This window comes from Carassius carassius, chromosome 10 (assembly GCF_963082965.1).
Source record: "Carassius carassius chromosome 10, fCarCar2.1, whole genome shotgun sequence".
NCBI lineage: Eukaryota > Metazoa > Chordata > Actinopteri > Cypriniformes > Cyprinidae > Carassius > Carassius carassius.
The window spans coordinates 15,977,304-15,999,833 of NC_081764.1; the positions used below are offsets into that span (position 1 = coordinate 15,977,304).

General features: G+C 36.0%; 1 protein-coding gene across 2 annotated transcripts in view; it reads left to right on the forward strand.

The window, feature by feature from the left end:
* The first annotated feature begins 742 nt into the window (after positions 1-742).
* Positions 743-22,530, forward strand: part of LOC132151873 (transmembrane protein 131-like) — a 48,374-nt gene continuing 26,586 nt past the window's right edge. For both annotated transcript variants that reach the window (XM_059560355.1, XM_059560356.1), the window contains exons 1-3: positions 743-884; positions 19,648-19,709; positions 21,104-21,144. In XM_059560355.1, coding sequence (XP_059416338.1) covers positions 764-884; positions 19,648-19,709; positions 21,104-21,144 — 224 coding nt within the window. In that variant the 5' untranslated portion in view covers positions 743-763. The remainder of the gene's footprint in view (positions 885-19,647; positions 19,710-21,103; positions 21,145-22,530) is intronic.

Here is a 22,530-nt window from a genome sequence, read left to right on the forward strand (position 1 = left end):
GTACCCACACAGCTACACTAACTGATGTTATTTTGCCACTTGGCATTTAGATTGTGAGTGTGGATAAGGGTGGAATTTGTTCATGCATGGACATGCACATTAGCAGTCCTTCTAAAACAAAAGTCCATCTGTGACACACATCATTAAATATTTAATAAATAATTCATACTGTATTTACCATTACACTAGACTATGCTGTTAACACATGTTAACACTGTTTTACACTGTATCTGAAATATTAGTGTGTATGCTTGTATTGTTGCTTTTTTACTTTTGTGTTTATTCTTTATAATAATAATAATACGTTATTTTACGTTAAATAAAATAAATGTAATGTATACATTCAACTATGAAGTAAGCATATCATTATTGTTGGTAAAATGCTGTTTTATGGGAGTATAATAACAACAACAATAACAAAAATTAAAAGTATTAGAATAAATGTATTATTGTGACAATACTACTACTAATAATAATTTAGGTTAAATTCAAATACAATTTAAAAGTTTATTATTCGTTGTCATGTAATGACAACATTCTACATCTAACACAATAATGCCTTTTTAGAAGTCTTTATGTCATGTGAGTGAGCATCATTTTAAGGATGCTTTTCAAAAGTACTACATTTTTTGCACTCTTGCAGCGGGTGCCCTGAACTGTAGTTTCTCTCGCATCCGCTGGATGTCTCTCGTGAGTTAACTCGTGAGCGCTGTTTATATGAGCGCGCACAGGACGCGCGCACGGCCAGAGAAACAGCAGCAGGATGGCGAGCAAGGACACAACACAGAGTTCCCCACATCCAGCACGAACAAAATCACTATGCGTTGGACTTCTGCGCCTTTTATTTATTTCATTTATTCACATGGCAGAGGCGAACAACCAAGGTAACCTCCTGAAGCGTGTTTTGTGTTTTTAAGCTGGTTTTCGTGAGTCTGTATGGCTTGTATACATACCGCGGCTTCACTGCAAGCTAAAAACTGTTAGCTTCGAGCCTTAGCGCTTCAGCGAACAAAATAAACATTTAGTCAAGCCTTATCCACAATAATGAAGTCACAGTCCAGGCTAGGTTCAGTTATATGACATGTGACTGCTCATATACTGTTTTTATTTTCTTGACGTAAATCTGCTGGATAATATTGCTCAGTCATTAGTTTAGTTGAGTATTGGAGCTAACAGGCTTAGTCATATTACATTAGCTAACACACTGAACCTGGCTGAAGTTTCTTCCACTCTCAAAAAACAAACAAACAAACAAAAGAGTATTGCTCTTTAAAACTCAAACTCATCCAAGATAGGTTTTACCTATAATATAACACTTAATGATTATGTTCAGTCCCCATTGGTGGCGGCTATTTCATGTCTTGGGACTATTTTGGCTAATAAATGCGGGTTTGGCACGAAGTTTTACCCTATAGAAATAACGTTCATAATGTTTCAGACGCCAAAACGTCATATTAAAGCAATGTCGGTTGGGTAAACGAGTGAAAGGTTGAAAGTTATAGTGTTAATGTGAGAGTTTTGTTTCTGAGGCCCAGTCAGTCAGTGACATGTCAACTGACTCGGAGAGGGAGGAGCTGGTGACTGCTGCAAGTTCATGCAAGTTTTTACTATATTTCAAGCACAGTTAAATACAGTACGTCCCTGGCAGTAATTTGTTGTTAAGTAGTGTATTATGTAGTTGTCAGATTGCATTTGAAGGTTTCAGCTTATTGGATAACATTTAGAGGTCCTCAGACATGACACTGTAAAAACTCTTATCAAAGCGCAGAACACTTGGTACACTTGGAAATGAAATAGACAGGGTTACAGAGCACTCTCTGGCACAATCCAAATTGACAGGGCAGATAGTAAATCCAGTGCTTGTTTAGGCCAAATTTATTATTTTTATTATTATTATTATTATTATTTGTATACTGTTTCTTGACCAGTTTATTGCATGTATTGAAATGACTCTTGCGTGTCAACAGACAACTAAAGGGTTCCTTCACCCAAAAATTAAAATCTGTCATCGTTTACTCACCCTTGTGTGTGTGTAAACCTCTTTCAGCCTTTCTTCTGTGGAACACAAAAGAATATATTATGAAAAATGGTGGCAACTAAACACTAAATGGTTTTGGTGACTATTAAGATCCATCGTTTGGACAAAAAAAACAATCATTTCAGAAAAATAGTTATATGGGGTGACATGAGGCTCAGTAAATGATGACATTTTTAATTTTGGGTGAAATGTCCCTTGCTTATCAGTAGTTAGTGGTCTAGTTGACCAATATGGGCTTTACTGTAACCAATGGCAGTAACCATAGATCATTTTGACTCACAGTATTACACATTTTGTCAAAATTGAGTTACAATTGAGTTAGTTATAATCGTTCTCTTGGGCTGTGATGTGTTCTGTAATAGGTTTTTCCTCAACTATGCACAGTGGGAAACTTTATAAAATTAGTAAAAAAACAACAACTTTTAAGCCATTTTTGCTGAGTTTTAGTGTTGGCATAGCGTTTTAGCTTTATAAGGAAGAATTGTCCATTGACAACTTACGACAAGATTGTCAGGAGATTTTGTAACACTGGGAGGAACACGATGACATCCAATGACTCATTACTTGTGTTGTGTAGGTTGTCACATAAGTTAGGGATAGCAAAAGCACAACATGCTTTAAATGCTTGAAAGCTGTAGATCATTGAAGGTGTGTGATCTTTGCCCTTCAGAGACAGCGTGTTTTTCTCCATAATCCCTGGATTACTCTGCCTCTTTTGCTTGGACAGTGGGTAAATCCAAAGGTGATTTTAGGTCTTAGATGTGTGTTTGCCTTGTAGTGAGTTTTTTTAGGTTGGTTGTTGTCAGAAATGGATGTTGGTAAAATCAAAAATCTAAAGATTAATTTCGGTTGAATGAGATCCATTATTTTTATATGATGAAGTCAGTTATACAGATTAGCAGTTGTAAATTCAGTGTTTTATTGTGATTGAGAATTTTTCATTTTTTTTTTGTCTTTGCCAGATGACACAGAAATAAGTCTATTTCTCACTTCTTTCTCTTCGGAAGTTTTAAATGAACCTAATAGCTACAAAGAGACCCAGGGAACTAGACTAAACTTTTCCACTGGTGGCACTTGCGCTACTAATTTTTTCAGTTACTGGCGCAAAACATGATTTGGTCGCACAAATTATTTAAAGTAAGCCGCTCTGGATAAAAATGAACAATAATGAAACTGTATTGCATACAGATGTGCTTTTTATTTTACTTGCCATCTTTTAAACCACATTCCCTCTTGTTTTATTTCTTACACACAGTGCATTGCTACCTTAACCCAGGGCCGCAGCTGGGGTTAGAGGGGCCCTGGTGCAGGTTGTACAGTGGGCCCTGTTTGAAATGGTTTAATTTGTACTGTATGTTCATTCTATTTATTTATTTGTGCTATTTACACAGTTTACGTCTTTAAGTTTGTTTTTGTTCATTTAAAATAGCACTGCATAGTCTTCACTGTAAAATAAAATATACAGTCAAACCAAAATGTATTCAGACACCTTCAACATTTCTCACATTATCACATTTTATTTGTTATAGTTTATAAATTGGTAATAAAATATGACAAGAACTCCGAGTTAAACTGTGTCAGAACAAATTCATCTTGATAATGTCAGATAACTTTGATAGAAAGATATGTAATGGAATTAGGGCTGTAGCTATCGAATATTTTAGTAATCGAGTATTCTACCCAAAATTCCATCGATTAATCGAGTAATCGGATAAAATGTGTTTTTGCTTAATTAAAGTGCAATATTAATTATGCAAGAGAAAAATAAGACTCCTGGGTCTTGTGACGGTCACCGGAGGGACCGCACGTTCAACATGAACGTTAATACGCACACATACGCACAAACACACACCGAGACTGTTTGGTGATACAAGAGTTTATTGTAATTATTGATCAGAGAGTGAATGAAATACCTGTAAAATATGTGTATTGTTCCCGTGTAGCGTTTGTCCCGTGATTTTTAGAGTCCTGGTTAGAAACAATGGCAGGAATTATTGGTTCCGCTTAGGGTGGAAATCTACCATGTATTAATTGAGCGTGGGGGTTTCAGGGGCAACGTGGCCGAGTTGTTGCTGTTATTTCCTGTTTAATGTGAATGAATTAATAACATCAAAGTAGATTTATTAAGTAGAACATCATGCCAATATGTTTCTTTCAGACTCTGTATATTTAAGGGAACATGTGTAAAGTGTTTTCTGTGAGTTTGTCCCTCCCCATGTGGTAATGGTGCTGGCCACCAGTATAAATGTGAATGTCTTTGTAATGGAAGGTAGTCTGTGTTTGTTTCTGCAGTGGAGAGTGTGGCCTGAGGGTTGCAGGTATTTTATTCACTCTCTGATCAATAATAACAATAAACTCTTGTATCACCAAACAGTTTCGGTGTGTGTTTGTGTGTATTAACGTCCATGTTGAACACGCGGTCCCTCCGTGACCATCACAGGTCTCTTAAAATGAACAACTAAGTTTCCTTTTTTAGAAAAAAAAATATTTTTATTTTTTAAATGCATAGAATGCAATGCATACATCACAAATAAACATTTAATTAATACCCATTGTTTCTGTTTCTGTACTTGTACTGTGAACAATGACAAGTTGACAGATATATTAAGTGCATTTAAGTGCCATTCAGTTGGGGTTTTAAATAAAGCATTTTCTGAGATGCACATTAAACATTAAACACAAAACATTCATTTAATTTATCTTTTAATTATTGAAAATTAACTTAACTTTTTGGTAAACAAAGGGTATTTACTATTAAAAATAAAACATGGAAGAAATTTTGTGTGATTAAACCTTAAAAAAAAAAAGTTAGATTTTTAGTGGTAGGCTATGTACATTCTGCGGAACAATAGTCTTTAACCGGACTTTTATTTTGACGGGTTGACGTACCTTTACAGTTCTGTGTATGTGATGTGACGCTAGTTTACTCAAACCAAACGGTCAAATGCTCATGAAGTGACTGTCAGAGCAGTTCTGGAGATGTTGTTCATGTGTTCACATCCTTATTTAGTGAGACAGCAGACGCTGAAATTACCGGAGCGTCACGCGCGCTTCAGTGCGCTTCAGGAAGACGCGCTTCTGCTTCATTCATTAACAGAGACACGCAGAACATGCAGGATTCATATTTAAATAGACTGTTCCGGCTTAATATTTACAGATATTAATCCATATCGTGACTTGATGTAAGTCCAATGACCTATTTTTGATTAATTCATTCAAAATTTGGCAAATTCCGTGCCATTCCATGTTAAACTGTAAATTACGTTTTTATGACTGGATTCCGCGATTCCCTCCGCGTTTTCTGCATCGCGGAAATTATAGGGCCCTAGTTGTGGTATGCCAGCTCTATCTTGCAATGGACACATACCACGACGTTCTCTTTACATTTGCCCGCGCCCTCAAATCAAAACACGGCTGACTCCTTGCAGTATGCGATGTCTGAAGCAGCGCGTGTCTCCTTCCGCTTTGTGCGTGACGTAAACGTGTTGTGTCACATTAAAAAAATCATTGCGAAAGAACCTGACGTGAGATTTAAAATAAATTAAGAGGCTTCGAGGCAGAGGAATTTGCCTCGATCATTTTTTGTAATCGAGTTACTAGAGTTACTCAAGGAATCGTTTCAGCCCTAAATGGAGTCAACCAAAACTTCAGACAACGGTCAGTATGGCAATACTTACACAAATATCAATACTTAGTTGAACAGTTACCAAGCAAGCAATGCTTAATTTTGTTCAGTCTGTGGTGTGAAAAGGTTGAATTAGCAATTTAAGAAAGCAAAACATGGTCAGGTCCCTAATTAATTTTTTTTTTTATCAATTTCACTGGTAGTCTACAGTATGAAATATTTTTGGGTATAATATTTCACAGATCACTGTATTTTGCTATACTCGCTTACATAAATGAACTAGTGTCCTTCACCCACCAGTAAAACAATATAATCAATTATATCTGATTTTTGGATTGACTGTGGATAAATTCTTGTTAAAACTACAAAGTAATTCAGTCAAGAGCAGTGAGTGATTTACTTTCATTTTCATACATTAAAGACACCGACAGCAGACCTAGTAAATTAGACGCGGTCACTTTAAGAAAAATTTTTTCTCAACTCTTTACTTTCACTTAAGACATAACAACAGACTTTCGAACACACTTTCCAAGACGGGTATTTTGACATATTTTGTTTGTATTTGTTGTCGGTACAAAAGCAAGAAGACTTTGAGACGCGTCTCTGTGTGTGCCCTGAACACCAGAACACCGCGGTGCTGAATTGAGCTCTTTCGCTTTTCGATCTTTTTTTTCTGTTTGTTTAAACTGTGATCCACGTGTGCAACGAACACAGCGCGCGAGTAACCAGCTACTCAGTTCAGCTTTCCCGCATTTTGTGTTTGAATGCTTTAAACTCTTTTGAATGTTTGAATGTTTGACGTATTGAATGCTCAGAGCACGTTATAAAACGTATTCTTAAAATACACATTTCTGGTTTAATAAATGCTCATATTAAATCATAGCATTACACATAAGTAGGTACAAAAATAATCAGTGATACATTTGCGACCCCATAAAAATCATGGTCGCAATGGCATTTCAAAAGGTCGCATATGCGACCATTTTGGTCGCAGTGTAGTTCCCTGAGACCACACAGAGGCTTGAGCAGATGGGTTAGTGCTCTTTGTGAAGCACATGTGAGTTGTTAAGTGTTCTCACTCTTGCCTGGAAATAAATGCACCACTATTTAATTTACTGTGTCAACCCAGTTATTTACTGGAGGGACTCCAGAGGGACACAAATAGTGTTTTTTCCCCTCGTTTTTAAGCAGGAGTGTTTTTAACCCTTCGAGACCAGAATCGAGACAAGAATCCAGTTATCAATAGCCGCATTTCAACTGTCGGGCATGCTAGTGCGTGCCAGGGCCAGTAGGATATCCACGTCACTTCCGGTGCTTGATCGTGCCTCGTCGGTGCTTCCTCGGGGCCAATGGCCTGGGTTTTTTGGTCCGACGAAAACCTTGGGCCAGATTGGGCAAGCTGGGGCTAGAGGAGTGTTTATAAACAAAGGCAGAGTTTCTCCACGTCTGGAGAGCATCAGCACCGCGGATCATTTCATAAAGCTAACAGCTATAACACCAGCATACTTTTTTTTTTTAATAAGTAGAGCTAAAAACTCACATTTAGTCAGCAGCGAGTGTTTGAAATAACTTGATCCGATGTGGATTATAATTACCATACAAGGCAGGAATATTTATAAGTGATGCAAAAGACTGCACGCTAGGCATTAACATTACCATAGTAAACATGGTAAATGTGCCCGCTGGAGAAATCAGACGTCAGCCTCTTATTCTCTATCACAATTGTGTATTTATTTAGTAACATTTTATCTGTCATAAGTCTTGTCTCGAGAGTTTAGCTCCGCGTAGCCTATGTCATAAAAATATAATAGAGCTTTTATAAAAAAATAGAAATTATCATTCTTTCTAGGGATGCACCGGCCATAAATCGGAACCGGACGTTTTTTTGCTTAAAATATAAGATCGCCAATTGACCGGTTTTTGGTCTTTTTTTTGGCAAATTTTTCCGGAAGTGCGCCCGCGTGCACAGACTACATTGTAATCATTCCCTATCATGTAATTTGTGTGGAAGTATTTCGAAATCTGTGCGCAGAGCTACACGTCTGAGGCACAGATAGCAGGAAGCTTTTTTTTTTTTGGTAAAGTAGAACTTGCATACACGTTTAAAAAGCCAGAAGTAAACGTCAGTTCTATATAGGATGATTATTTTTATTTTACCTTAAAATTACATTGACTTAATTTGATTTAAAAATCACCTGCTGTAGCACACTGAAAAAGTGTTTCATTCATCCACTGAAAAATTGTAGGGTCATGATTCACATCTATATTTTTTAACTTGAGACAATAGTTATTTATTTTTCATTGGCTCAATTAAAAAAATATAGATGTGAATCATTACCCTAATTTTTTTATTTATTGGATGAATGAAACATTTAGCATTTTGCATTATTTGATTTAAAAATTTTGGAATAATGTATTTATATCGCATACTTTTTATTTAGTCTTACTGGTAAAGACCTTTTTTTTTTTTTTTATTAAAACCAAATTTAAAAAATAAAATACTGAATGCTGATTAAGAAACATCTTATTGAATGTGTGTTGATTGTGTTGTTTGGATTGTAGAACTATGCAGTTGTTGCCTTTAATTTCACATGGTTACAGTTAATGTTTTCATTTAATGTTTACATATTCTATGTAGTTTCAACCCAATTCAAAAACAAAAGCTATATGCTGATGTCTGCACTGTAAAACCGAACAGTGAAATTAATCAAATGAAATTAGTTAGTTGCACTCAAATAATAATAAAGGTTCATTGGACTTAATTTAAATAAGTTCTGTAAACTCCAAATTTTGTTGTAGTAAGGTGAACTTAAAATTATTGTGTTTTCTAGTTCACAGCATGTTTTTCATCAGAAAACAAGGAAAATAAATGTAGAAATTAAGTGTTATTTTGTGTGTTTTTACACAAGATTAACATTGAGGGACATAAGTTAGTACTTAAATGTTGTTGTATTAGAATTTACAAAGGTTTTTGTTATGTTGGTTTTGTAGTGTTACCGTTGTGGTAAAGAGTAGAGCCTGTGGTTAGGCTGAGGATGGACAGCAAAAGTCTAAATTTAAGTGAATTTCCCACATTATGTGTGTTGAAAAATAGATAAAATTTTGAGTGAATTACTCCCTAATTATAAGTTGAGAAATATCATCATTTAAGATAACATTGAAATATTTGAAGGCAACTGGAAATGTAATTTTTTTAATTTTATCTAAACTTAAAATATTTAAAAAAATCACTTAAATGTTTTTGTGTAATCTGAATATTTACAGTGTGTACCATCTATGTTTGAATTGAATATAGGCTACTTACTGTGCAGTTACTGCCGTTAATTTCAGATGGTTACAGTTATTGTTTTCAATAGCCAAAAGCCAGTTTGGCCTATTAAATACCAAATAAACATCTTGTTTATGCATACTTTCCTTCTTTCTTGTTTGTTGCTAAAAAAAAAAAAAAAAAAGGAAATCGGTATCGGAATCGGCCAGTTTGCTTGTAAAAAAAATCTGTATCGGAATTGGCCATGAAAAATCATGATCGGTGCATCTCTAATTCTTTCTAAATGTGATGTATATATTGTGATTTCAAATAAACAGAAACCGGAACAGAACTGTAAAGGTATTCACGGCAACCCGTCAAAATAAAAGTCTGATTTGTTTAGAAGTCTATTGTTCAGCAGAATGTACATAACCTACTGCTACTACTAAAATGAAACAAACATTATTTTTTGAAGGAATAATCACACAACATTTCCATGTTTTAATTGCTTAAAAAATTGCTTAATTTTCATTAATTAAAAGATAAATGAAATTAATATTTCATGTCTTGATTTCATAACCAGAAAAATTTAAATACACAACACAGAATTTTTAAGGGGAAAAATCATAAGGCTTCTTAAAAAAACAATAATGATAATAATAATAAATTGTTGTTTTATGCATTCAAATAATTAGACATGCTGAAACACAAATATTGTGAGAAAAAATAAAACATTTTATAGGTCCATAAACGTAATTTTTGTTAAACTTTTATTAAATTGATGTAAAAATGTATCTGTTTCATGTTTTTAATTAATTAGACTTGCTTTGTGCTTTTATGAAGAGAGCGCATCTGTGCACTTTTCAAGTAGCAGATCAAGAACTGGGTTGACCGGGTACATTTAAAAATCTGGTACCGTAACATTTGTATTTTTTTTCTACCTTGGTACTGAAGTCTTTTGACAACACTACACTGGGTGGATTTTTATCATTATAGGATGGATGTGCACACACACCTACAACAAACATTCATATTCAACCTTCAGCCAGCCCCCATTAGGCCTAAAAAAAAAAAAGTTTGATTCCGGTTGGTTGTCAGTTGAGGTCATTGGTCGGTAGGGATTTATATTTTTTTTAATTTATTTTTTTTTTTCTCCAGTGGCAGTTTTACACACACACACACACACGCGCGCTGATTTTAAATGTGTGTACCGGTACTTTTACGACAGTGATTCTGTATTCCCGTTTAAAGTCTGTTGTTGCCATAGACACGCAAAACGCACACACACACACAAAAAGCCTTCGCGGGAGTTTGACAGGCGATCTCATAGTAGATTAACATGGAGGATTTGAACTTGAAAAACGGAGTGTACATACATCTTCATGATCTAACTTACAGCGATCTGTTCGACACATTCAAGAGCCACAAAACGGTATTTATTGTTTACATTTCTTTAAAAAATGACCACATTTGAAAGGTGAAATAACCAAATGAGACTTTGTTTCATATTAAAAGTAAGCTGGTAATGTTAATGTCCTGTCTGTCAGCATGTTGTCAGTGCCCTCTCTGTTCCGCGATATATTGTTGACTCCCCCCACCCCCCCGTGTTTCTCTTAATGTTACGATTTCCAAACCTTAAGTTATAGCTCACTTTAGGAATTGACAGTTAAAGGGTTTTGATGCAATACTTAATGGTTTTTAACGGATTACTTAAGTGTAAAACAGCATTTAAAGGAAACTGTAATTTAATTAACGATGTGTGAAAGACCGTTCTTCCCCAGTCTCATAAAATAAATTTGGGTCGCACATAAATTGACAGGGTCGGTCGGAAACCGGAACCAAACAAATTTTTTTTTTAGGCCTTATCAAAAATATAACTTTTTTTTTAATTTTGCATCCGATGACCCCATTAATGTCTCGCTACTCAATAGTTTCTCATTTTTACTTACTGGTTGAACTCGTATCGTATTGTGACATGTGGTTCTGCAGTTACAGCAGTTATAGTAGCAGAATTTGTGTCCAGAGGTCAACACGCGTTGAAAGTTGAAAATCAAACTCTTTTTTTACTCTTTCTGAGATCTATCTGCTCAACAGATGCCTGAGCGATGAGAAGGGGAAATGGTTGATGCTTGATCGAGAGATGCTCAATTGCTGTTGCATAATTCTGTTCATTTGTGCAATAGCACATAGTGTTCTAGGTTTTCGAGGCCTAGATCTCACTCAGCCTTATGGTCTTCAGTTGTGCACAAAATGTTTAAACATACAAATGTTTTTGTGATTGGTTTGCTGGCTTTCCAGTGCTGCTTTCCAGTCTTTTCCGCTTGCTCCTTTCCAGTGCTGCTGTGATTGAGTAATATAGCAGTCAGTGTCTCATACGATGGCCTCAACTACAGTTGACAATGCATATGTCTTTGTTTGGCTAAAAGGAATCCATCAAAGGTTTGTGTACATGAGCATGAGTTAGTTTCCGGAGTAACATGATGTATTTGCTCATTCAGCAGCACCTGGCTCCCTCCCACTGGTTCTCTACAAAGCCACTGAAGGTTCTGACATGCATTCCATGCACTACAACATCCATGATTGTCTTTTGGCATTTAAAAACTACGTGTAGAAGCCACTTTTGTTGAAAAGAACACAAGTATTTGCTACATTTGTTTAGTATCACTTTGAATGATGTGGTGGTGTTGAAAAGTGTTGGACCAAGCATAGAATTTCATGAAATTTCACTATACAAGCTCTTCAGTTATAGGGATTTGTAATAAAAATATATCTGGTGTGTAAAGATGCTTTTAAACATCGAAGTTCCAGACTCTTTCTGGCAAGCATTACTTACACACTATGAAATCCTGTTTGAATCTGATATTCATTTAATAGATCTATTAGTTTAGCTCTTCTATGAACAGTAATTCTTTGTAAGTGCCTCTAAGCAAATGAAGAGAATGCAAGCGCAAATGCTGTAAAGCTTCTTTCTCAGTCATAGATCGTTTGGTAATGCAACCCTTGCCATCGCAGTATCTTGCCACAGATTTGACTGACAACTGCACAGCAATACATAGTCATTATTGAAGTATTCATAAATAAGAGTAGTTTATTCAGTGCATAAGGCAAACATTTATTATATTAAAACAATATTATTGCAATTTCTATAGAAATTTAGAAAAATACTGTCATCTTTAAGGCTTTTTTCTTTTCTTTTTTTGACCAATGGATCATGCTCAAAATTCAAATGTAGGGAGGCAGAGAGAGAGAGTTTATAACCATAACTGTGCAAAAACATACAAAAATAATTTACTTTTAATCTGCAGTTCCTGTAGACTAGGGCAGTGCGATTAATCGAATCGCAATCGAGATTTGAGATGTTGCGGTTTGCTTATCGCAAGGCCTATGATTTTTGCGGGAGAGAGAGAGAGTGATTATTGCATCTACAGGGTCAGATCAATAGTTAGGCAAATTAATAATAAAGAAAAATCTGGCTCCAAATTTAAAACGAGTGTAAATTCAGTCTAACTTCTTTGCTAATTTTACTTTGATGAAATGAAACATTCAGCACCACATTTCCACTTCTTTCCCAAGTTCTTAAAATCCCAAATACTTAAAAATTAATAATTCAGCCTGTGTAACCAATGTAATACTTTAATAATTGAAAGTAATGGACCTTTATATACACAAAATAAACCAATCTTTCCTGTGAAATTCAGTAATTAAGTTAATTCTTTAAAAGTAATAATACCATTATAATATTCCCTTGGTAAAAAGCAAACAAACAATAGAACCCCTCCCAAAACACTATAGAAAATCTTATGGGAATATTAATGGGAATTATATTGACTTTAATTGAAAATATAATGGTGTCTATATGGTATTTGTTGGATTCTATTGATGGGATGTAATCTGGCAGATGGGAAACAATAGAACAACAGTAATTCCTATTAGAATAATGCCAAAAACGCACTTCAAAGGTAATTTTTAATTGCTTTAATGGAAACCTAGACTTTGTGATGTTTTCCTATAGTTTTTTTTCATCAGGTATACTGTGCTGCACACAATTGACAATTTTGACAACAAAAAGCTGAAGCTTGACTTTGCAAAATTAAAAATCAAATCACTATCAAAAAAATTGCAATTAGATATTTTCCCCAAATCGCAGAGCCCTACTGTAGACTCAGTGTCTAAACACCCCATCTTTTTCACGGATTTCAAAATGTAAATTGATGGGCATTGGTCCAATTGACACTAGACTCAAGATTAAATGTTTATTGATGAGATGGACTCCGCACCTCTCTAAGATAATTAACTATGTAATGTGGAAAGTGATGTGTGTTTTTTGTACCTCTGAAAGTGTATACGAGGGAACATGACCGGCATCTATCACTATAAACTTCACTAGAGTTACAGAACTGCAGACTAATAATAGCACTTTGAGTAGACAGACATGAAGCTGAATATGAGAACTCAGGAGCTCTGGGAGGACTTGCCATTAGTCATCTTTTAATCTGTAAAAAAATCTGCTGCTTCTTAACGGGCTTCTGATGTTATATTTTAGTATAAGCACAAGAAAATTTTAATTTGCTGACAGTATGGATGTCCCTTCAGGCTTATCTGTTTTCTGTGCCCACTTGTGTATTGACTGTCATCAGTTGTTCTCTGTCAAACAATTGCTCTGTATCTCACTATGGGAATGCCCCCAGGCGTGATAGACTATGGAAGCACCAATTACACCATGGTGGACCAATAACAGCTAATGACAAGGAGCCCACCCCCTCCCTATATATACAGCTGTAGGTCTCTGTCTTGATCGGAGGTAAAGAGGGAGAAATGAAGATGACATAGAAATACAGTAAAGTAATGTTCTACCTGGAAGTATTTATTTAGTGATTGCTGCTAAAGTGTAATCTGTACGAAACATCGTTGTGTACGGAATATGGTTAGTCTATGTTACCCGAAAAATTCCCATATGAAAGACGACATCTTTGACAGGGGTAAAATGTTTCTTCATCTCCTTCAGCCATCCTACACACAGGTGACTCTGACTGCTCGCACCAACCGGAGGAGGAGGGGTCGTGTGACTCGTGATGGTCTGCTCTGCATACAACTGAGGGAGTCCTGCACTTTCAGTCTTTGACAAAATGCAAAAAACTGCGCATACCGCAGGAACGGTATAATGAAAATTGTTAGTGGTTCTGAAACAGTGACTTTTCCAAAATGTGGTATATCTTGAAACCAGTTATCGTCCCATGCCTAGATGTGTATAGCATGCATGGGTGTAGGATTAGGAGTACGGATGTAACGAGATATATATATATATATATATATATATATATATATATATATATATATATATATATATATATATATATATATATATATATATATATATATATATATAATCTGTCTTAAATCACAATGAGATTTAAGACAGATTATAAATTAAATGTGTCCTTTTGTTATTGCTAGGACAAATGCTGCATGTTTCTTTGTGAAATTGAAATATAACACTATAATAATATACTAATATAGCGTATTATTGCTTTTTTGTTGGTTTTGATTGCTTCTGTTGTCCTCATTTGTTAGTTGCTTTGGATAAAAGCATCTGCTAAATAACAATTTAAATATAATGTAAATATAAATAACAAAACTAAGTTAAACTTTTAAAACAAGACTCAAATAAAGTAAATAACACAAATAAAATAAATCTCTTCATATAAACGAAATAAGGCTTTGTCTGTGCTCTTTCCATTTAAAATGAGGGACAACCACTGCATTTTAATCATGATCCAAACAAATATGCTGCATACATGCAACATGAGCATCTCAATTTGATTGTTTAATTCCGAAATTTGAAGCAAAAACAGAATGGTTTGACTTCAGTTTTGTGAAACTATACATAAAAAATATCTGCATGAAACCAAAACATCAGACGTGCTGAATGAGATGCAGATTCCCTCTCTTCATATTACACTGTAAAAAATATCTACTTGTTTCTTCTTAAAATCATAAGTTAAGCAGCTGCCTCAATTTCAATTAAAAACCAAATGGATTAATGAATTGTTTTAACTCATTATTTTGAGTCTTGTTAAGCTGTGAATTGCCTTCTGTGAGTCAACATGACTATACAATTATTGTTGTTTCAACTTTGCTATGCAAGTTCAAAATAAAGTGAACTCAGTAATGAGCATTCTGTTAACTTATCCCCAATAGTGGGTTCAACTTAGTAATTTCAATTAAGTAATGTCTTTGAATTAGAGTATCAAGTTAAGATGATCTAAAAGAATGTCTTGTTTAACTAGTGGTGGGCCGTTATCGGTGTTAATGTGATGCGTTAACGTGAGACTCTTATTGGGCGATAAAAAAAATAACGCTGTTAATCTATTCTCAAAGTTGGGTTGGGAGCTGGGTCTATACTAAGCAAGCTATGATGACTTTCACCTTGATATTTTATATAACCGACTGGCTGAGGCCAGCCTAAAAAGATGCTCACGACAGTTGATGGGCCACTGCTGTGCATCGTCATGAAAGCTTATCTTTTTCACGTGTTTTTAAGCCTTACCGCTTGTCGATTTAAACATTAAAGCATCCAAAAACAAGACGTGGAAAAGCTGAACAGAGTAGCTGGATACTCGCGCGCTGTGTTCAGTATGCACAAGATCGAGAGAGAGCCGCATATCAGGGACAGCGACACTGAACCGAGCTCTCTTCTGCCAAGTTCTCCTCGAAGTCCCTCCTGCACCTGAACGAACAAATACAAATTGCAGTTTGAACAAACAAAAAGATGTGAAAGAGCCCAATTCAGTACTCGCGGTGTTCTGGTGTTCAGGGCTCACGCAGAGAAAGGCGTCTCAAAACACTTGAACATCGAATTTGCTGATTTTTGCTCTTGTGCCGACAAATACATACAAATGTGTCAAAATATCCACCTTGGAAATTATGCTCGAAAAAACTGTCAGTTATTTAAGCGAAAGTAAACAGTTGAGGAAAAAATGGGATGTGTATTATATTGGATGCGTTCATCGTCTCTTAAAGTGACCGCGCTTAATTTAGCTACTGCCTGCTGTAATGTTAATCCAAGAAAATGAAAATCACTCACTGCTCTTGACTGAATTACTTTGTAGTTTTAACAGACAAACCAAAAATTATTCAGACACCAGATATAATTTTTTTTATATATAGCAAAACTGTAATAATGTGAGAAATGTCTGAATAAATGTAGGTTTGATTGTATATTTCATTTTTACATTGAAGACTATCCAGTGCTATTTTACATTTTATTATTTGGTTTCTGTACCTTGACACCTACAAACTTGAAAAAAACTTGAACATTGTGTAAATAGCACAAATAAATAAAAATAAACTAACATACAAATTAAACAATTTTAAACAGGGCCCACTGGTACAACCTTCACTGGGTCCCCGCTGACCCCAGCTACGGCCCTGCTCACGCCTGTTTCACACATACTCCGTCTGCAGTGCGTATGCAGTGCGTATGCAGTGCGTATGCAGTCTGTGTGCGTTACGTATGTGGTGCAGAACGGACTCGATGTGCTTTCACACAGGACACGTTTGCGGTTCGCTACTCGGTACGTAAACGGTCGCTGCACTGCTGCAGACGCAACGCTCCTGGAACGCAACTGGAATCCGTTAACATGGGTGCGTAAAAAAATATGCAACGCATACGCACTGCAGACAGAGTATGTGTGAAACAGGCGTAAGGTTGTTTGCACCTTGTGCAATGTGGAATTAGTTTACAGCTTTTTCAAGCACTTCGTGATGCATTTTGGAAACAGGAGATGAGCCCCTTTTCTAATGCACCACCTAGCTTGATAAACCCCTTCTCAAAGACTTACTGTTTGTCAGTTTTATTTGGGTAACACATATTCTGAAGGCCTTCGGCAGAATTCGAATGAGCCATTTTAATGTAGATTCATCTAGATTAATCTAGATTAATTTCAAGATCACAGTGAGATTAATCTAGATTAAAAATTAATCTATGCCCACCACTAGTTTTAACTTAATTATAAAAAATGACAAATTTGAGTACAAAACTTTTTTTTTTAAATTAAAACCCATGTTAAGCCAATACAAGCTATACATAAACACTTCAATCATCTCAAACTTGCAATCAATACTTTTTTATACCAAACAGGTCACATAATAAGGCTAAGATAAATAGAAGGGTTGTGCACAATCATGAGGAAGACTGCTGATCTGACAGTTGTCCAGAAGACAATCATTGACACCCTTCACAAGGAGGGTAAGCCACAAACATTCATTGCCAAAGAAACTTGTTCACGCCAATCCGATTCGTCTTGTCTGATGGAAAAATGAGGCACCTGGCACAGCAAAAGTGCCAGTGTACATTGAACTCAATTTGAGTCAAATTTAACACTCTTGAAATGTATATATGACTCCCTCCGTTTTGGAAGTTAAAATAACACTTTCGAAAGTGTGAAATATGTACATTACTCAAATGTTTCAGGTTTTGGGAAATGTGTTAATACATTAAGGAAAGATTCATGAAATATTTAGGCTTATGTGTTTCTACACTATAATGTTCAGTTATCTAGTATATCTATATCAGTTATCATTTAAAATGTGAACAGTCGCCAATTACAATTAGTAGCAATTAGTTTAGAAAAGCAAACCCCAGCAGGGTGTAAAACGGTTTCTTACCAATACACCGATTTGAAATATTATTTGCGTTAAATTAATATTTTACATTATATCATTATTACGTATTTACACCGCCAGAGGGGGCTGTTTACACTAGCTGTCGGTAGTTCCCCGCACATGCGCAAAGAGCTGTCCTCCACTCAATTTAAAATGGAAAGTTCATTCAAGCACCTTGAATTTGTGATTCATTGAAGTAACTTATGAACCTAAATTGGAAGATTGAAAACTCAAACAATTGAGTTGAAATTTCAAAACACATTTTTCTATGTCTGATTTAATGACGTATATGAGTTATCATAACTTTTTGATCAGATCATTTTTTACAGTGTAGGCTTCATATTAAGGGCCTTTAAAAACTGTTTAGACAGTTTATAGTTACGTTTTGCATATTAGTTTAAGTGGCTCGGCCTGAAGACAGTAAGTTCCCCTCAAATGTAGATTCATATAAACTCCTACCCCTAGTTGAAACTCGACTTATTTTAGCATCTCAACCGATTTGAATTGGATCTCTATGATGGGAAAAGGCTCCCTTCTCCCAGCGAAACAACTGCTTTGCGCTGTGCTGGCATGTACGGTATTTTCCGCACTATAAGGCGCACCTTCAATGAATGGCCTATTTTAGAACTGTTTTCATATATAGGGCGCCCCGGATTATAAATCACATAGAATAGAAGATACTGCAGTCAAACGTTTGACTGGGTTTGCGTTATGCATCCACTAGATGGAGCTGTGCTAAAGGGAATGTCAACATTTTGACAGAGCGCCTTGATCCATATATAAGGCATTCCTGATTATAAAGCGCACTGTAGTTTTTTGAGAAAATTAAAGGCTTTTAAGTGCGCCTTATAGTGCGGAAAATACGGTATATCAGAAATAAAGTTGTCATGGGATAAATCCTTTTCTCATCACGTGTCCATCAAGGGTTACTCGTGTCTCAATGTGAGTGAGATGGTGGGGCTTGGGCTCTGTAACCCTTCCACTGTTGGAGCAGTCAGTGGCTCACCACCTGCATCCGAACAGGCGGATCACTCTCTCATCATTGATTCGCGAGCACCTCCCTTCCTTGGAAAATGGAACACTTTACCATTTCCATGTACCAGAAAATGTATAAGTCTTCGGCACTAGCGGTGAGGGCACTAAACTTCACTTCATTGTTGATAGCCTATCAAGCCAAATTAATGGAGGAGCTGGGTAATGTGCCGTTTTATGAAAGGAGTGAGGCGTTTGAGACCAATGTTGAAGCAGCTGGTCCCATCATGGGATTTGTATGTGGTCTTGAGTGCTTTAACTCGGACAAGTTTGTTTGTGTCGCGGTCGAGCTGATAAACTGTCTGTGCTGTGCAGCTGAAACGTAGCAGGGTTTAGTTTCACTTGCTGTGTAATGTTTCTCAAATGCAAAATAAATGGCAACGCGGTGATCACGCCAGTGCATCACAAAATGCGACCATTTATTCACAGTCTGGAGCTCTGAGTCCGTCCTTTGGAGAGACGTGGTGTAATTGGTGCTTCCATAGTCTGTCATGCCTGGAAGCGTTCCCATAATAAGATACCTTGCTCTATTCTCGGAGAACCGAGGTTATGCAAGTAGCCTAACATTTCCTGTTTGAAGTATTTTGATAAAGTGATGAAGCTACTAACATAAAAACATCAGAAATCAGATTGAGGTTAACTTCATGTTGACCACATCAGTTTCTGACTTTTCCATTTCTGTTTTGCTTGCTTTTTTGTCGTTTCCTGTCCTGAAAAGATACTGCTTTCAGGATACTGTGGCAACTATAGCTTCTCTTACACCGTAATGCATGAGACAGTGAAACAATACAATTCTTCAAAGTCCTTAATCAAGAAGTCACTTGAGAAAAATCCAGTCAGTTGAATGATCGCAAAATTACTCTAATGATTCCCTTTCTTTTCAGTTCTTTATGCTGCCTGATGGGCAATCGTGTCCAGATCTGATACACTCCCAGAGAGCCATGTTCTCACACTGAGAAATCAAATCATCAATGGCAATGGCATTGTTTGCTGATGTCCAAACCTCATGGCAATTTTGTCTGTCTGTCTGTCTGTCTACAGCTTTCATACAATCAGACAACATCCTGGAGGTACTACACTTTGGGGAAGGAGGCCTCTTGCAGGTATGTTTTTGTGAGTCTGTTAGCTGATATAATGAATCTTGCATATCCTTCTTTGTCTGGATACACAAAGCAACTGGTGTAATTTGATGTAATCTCATGAACAAACTGATGATCTTATGAGAAAGTTCTTCAATACCGCTTTTAAATGTTCTTGCTGAATCTGCGTGAGCAGTTATTGATTTAGCATCTTGGTATCTTTTGATCTGCATGATATCATTGCTTTTTGTTAGGGCTTTATGATTTATAGCATGCGATTGTCTTGCGAGTACTGTCAGTAAAGCCGGTTCTGTGATTAGCAGTAAATGTCCATCACCTGCTTTTAAATGGAGCGGCACTTACTACAGAGAGCCATAGTTCGCTGACAAGCTACGCAATATCGCGTTCATAACCGAATGTGATTCATCTGCGATTATGACGTGATATTGCGTAGCTTGTCAGCGAATTACGGCTCTGTATATTAAGTGCCGCTCCATTTGAAAGCAGGTGATGGACATTCGCTACTAATCACAGAACCAGCTTTACTGACGAGACGCATGACAATCGCATGCGATTAATCGTGCAGCCCTACTTTTTGTCTTGTCTAACTCTCTGTAGTGGTAAGAGTTATGAGACTTATGTAAGTGTAATTAGTTTATTTTTGGAAAATAAAAAGTTTGTTCTTCCCTTTCTGCAAGAACAGAATTATAGGAAACACAAAACAATTATTTAAATTAAATTTACCACTTTTTTTGATACTCCAGTTGTCTATAACTTAGTTTTATTCTAGGTTAATGAGGTTTACAAAAGCTTTAAAGGCTTTATCAATTTTACATTTTAATAAATCTTTGTGAAGGCTTCTTTCTTTTTCTAGTACTATTTGTGTCATTCTTTGCTGTACTATTAATGGTTAATTATTCTTTAAAATGTTGTGACAGCCTAAATGATGTATTCAAATTACTTTAATTGTCCAATAAACTACTTACAAATATTAAAAAATATCTGAGCCATTTTGAAAGCGTAGCTGTAATAGTCCCTTGAATGGAACTTTGAACACTATGATCTTACTGGTTTTATGTACATGTGAGTTTGGACTTTTGTGGAAATGTTAAGGTTTATCAATAGACTAGACTGTACTCCCAATCCAGTTGTTTCCTTCTTATTTTATCCCTACAGAAGTGAACCTCAGTGAGAACATCTCTAAGGTTATCTTTTTGAGAGTCTGATGCACACACTGTGTATACAAACAATAGCCCATCGAAATGGCAAGGTCCAGAAGATAGACTTCAACACTTTGCTAAAAATGTGTTTGATCTAGACCTTCTGTCATTATAACCTGCTCTTTATAGATATCCTGCATACTACAATGATGTACTACTTACTTTCAGAGTCTCATTTAATTTCTTTTCTTTTTACAGACAGAGTCTGATATTGATCTTAACTCATATCGTCAAAAAAGGTAAGGTTAAATTTCATACACCCAAAGATTTTCTGAATATTCCCACTACACTAGGAGATTTTTCCTGTGCTCAAGAAAAAAAAAAGAGCAAAAAACACAAGCGTCACAAGCTGTAATTTCATCAGACTTCATTCGGATGTCAAATGATTTACTCAGATTCAGATACTCTTGGTGGTCATTGGCATTCAGTAAATTGTTGCAAAGCAGAGTTAAGGGAATGAATGAATCAATGGATGAATGAACGGTGTGTCTTTGCTCTGGCATTTTAAGTACTTCAGCAGTGATTTTACTCTTTGGATCAGGGGTGAATTGGGTAATTATCTTCCATCCCAGTTAGCGCTTCTCATAGATAGCGAGTTAATGAAATTAAACAACACTGTCCTTTAAGTTTGTAACCAGAGGAACTGGTATAAAATAGCAATGAGTCAGAGTCAGAAAATATATTTTTCTCTTAAAACACCAGAGGAATATTGAGGAGTTATTTCAGACTTGTTTTGAACTAATTCCATTAAATCAACATTTTGTGTACTAGTTGGCCTAATCATTTGCTCAACCAATCAAAGCTTTCCAGCTTGAGGGATTGGCCAGCCTACTTATCTGTATATGCTTGCGGTGGCTGGATTTCATTGGCCAATTGTCTGTGTTGTGACTCGTCATCTCAGTTGCAGGAGAACACACCCTTAGTCAACACCATCAGCATGTCGCATACAGTTTAGTGTGCATGGCCAAGTGTAGCACAAGTGAGACAATGAGGAAGCAAGCAAATGCTGTTTGGCATATTTTTATTACAAAAATGAATAGCTTTGTAATCTAGTGCTAATAGACTAAGAGGGTTTCCTTTTTTGCTGATGGATGGACGGATTTTCTGTTGTGTTTTCAGATTTATTATCGAACTTTGTCTACTGATAGTGGTGTCTTTATTGCAGACCTTTATGTTTTTATTTTTATTTTAAAGCATGCCACGACACGTGCACAGTTGGGAAGTGGTTGACACTATTTCAGCTGTGTTAGGGACTTTGTTGCAGCTTTTTTTCTGTGGTTTGTGCCACCAGACCAGTTAGCCTAGTAAATGCCTTGAGACTTATTTTTATATTTGATCACAAGGCATTAACTATATTTTATCACACCCCACCAAAACAATGTATGACACATATTTTATGTCTCCTTAAAATGTCAAATTGATGTTGATCTGCTGGTGGCGTGGTTTTCACCATTTAGCTCTTTTCTAGTTCATTTTGACTAAACTGTGTAGCCAGAGGTCATGCTGACACTGTTTGATTCAGGCTTTAAAATCATCCACATTAGTTCATAACAGTGTTTGTGTTATCCTTTCGTAAGATGCAGTAGAGAGATTCGCAAGATTATTTCTCTTGAACACATTGCCGT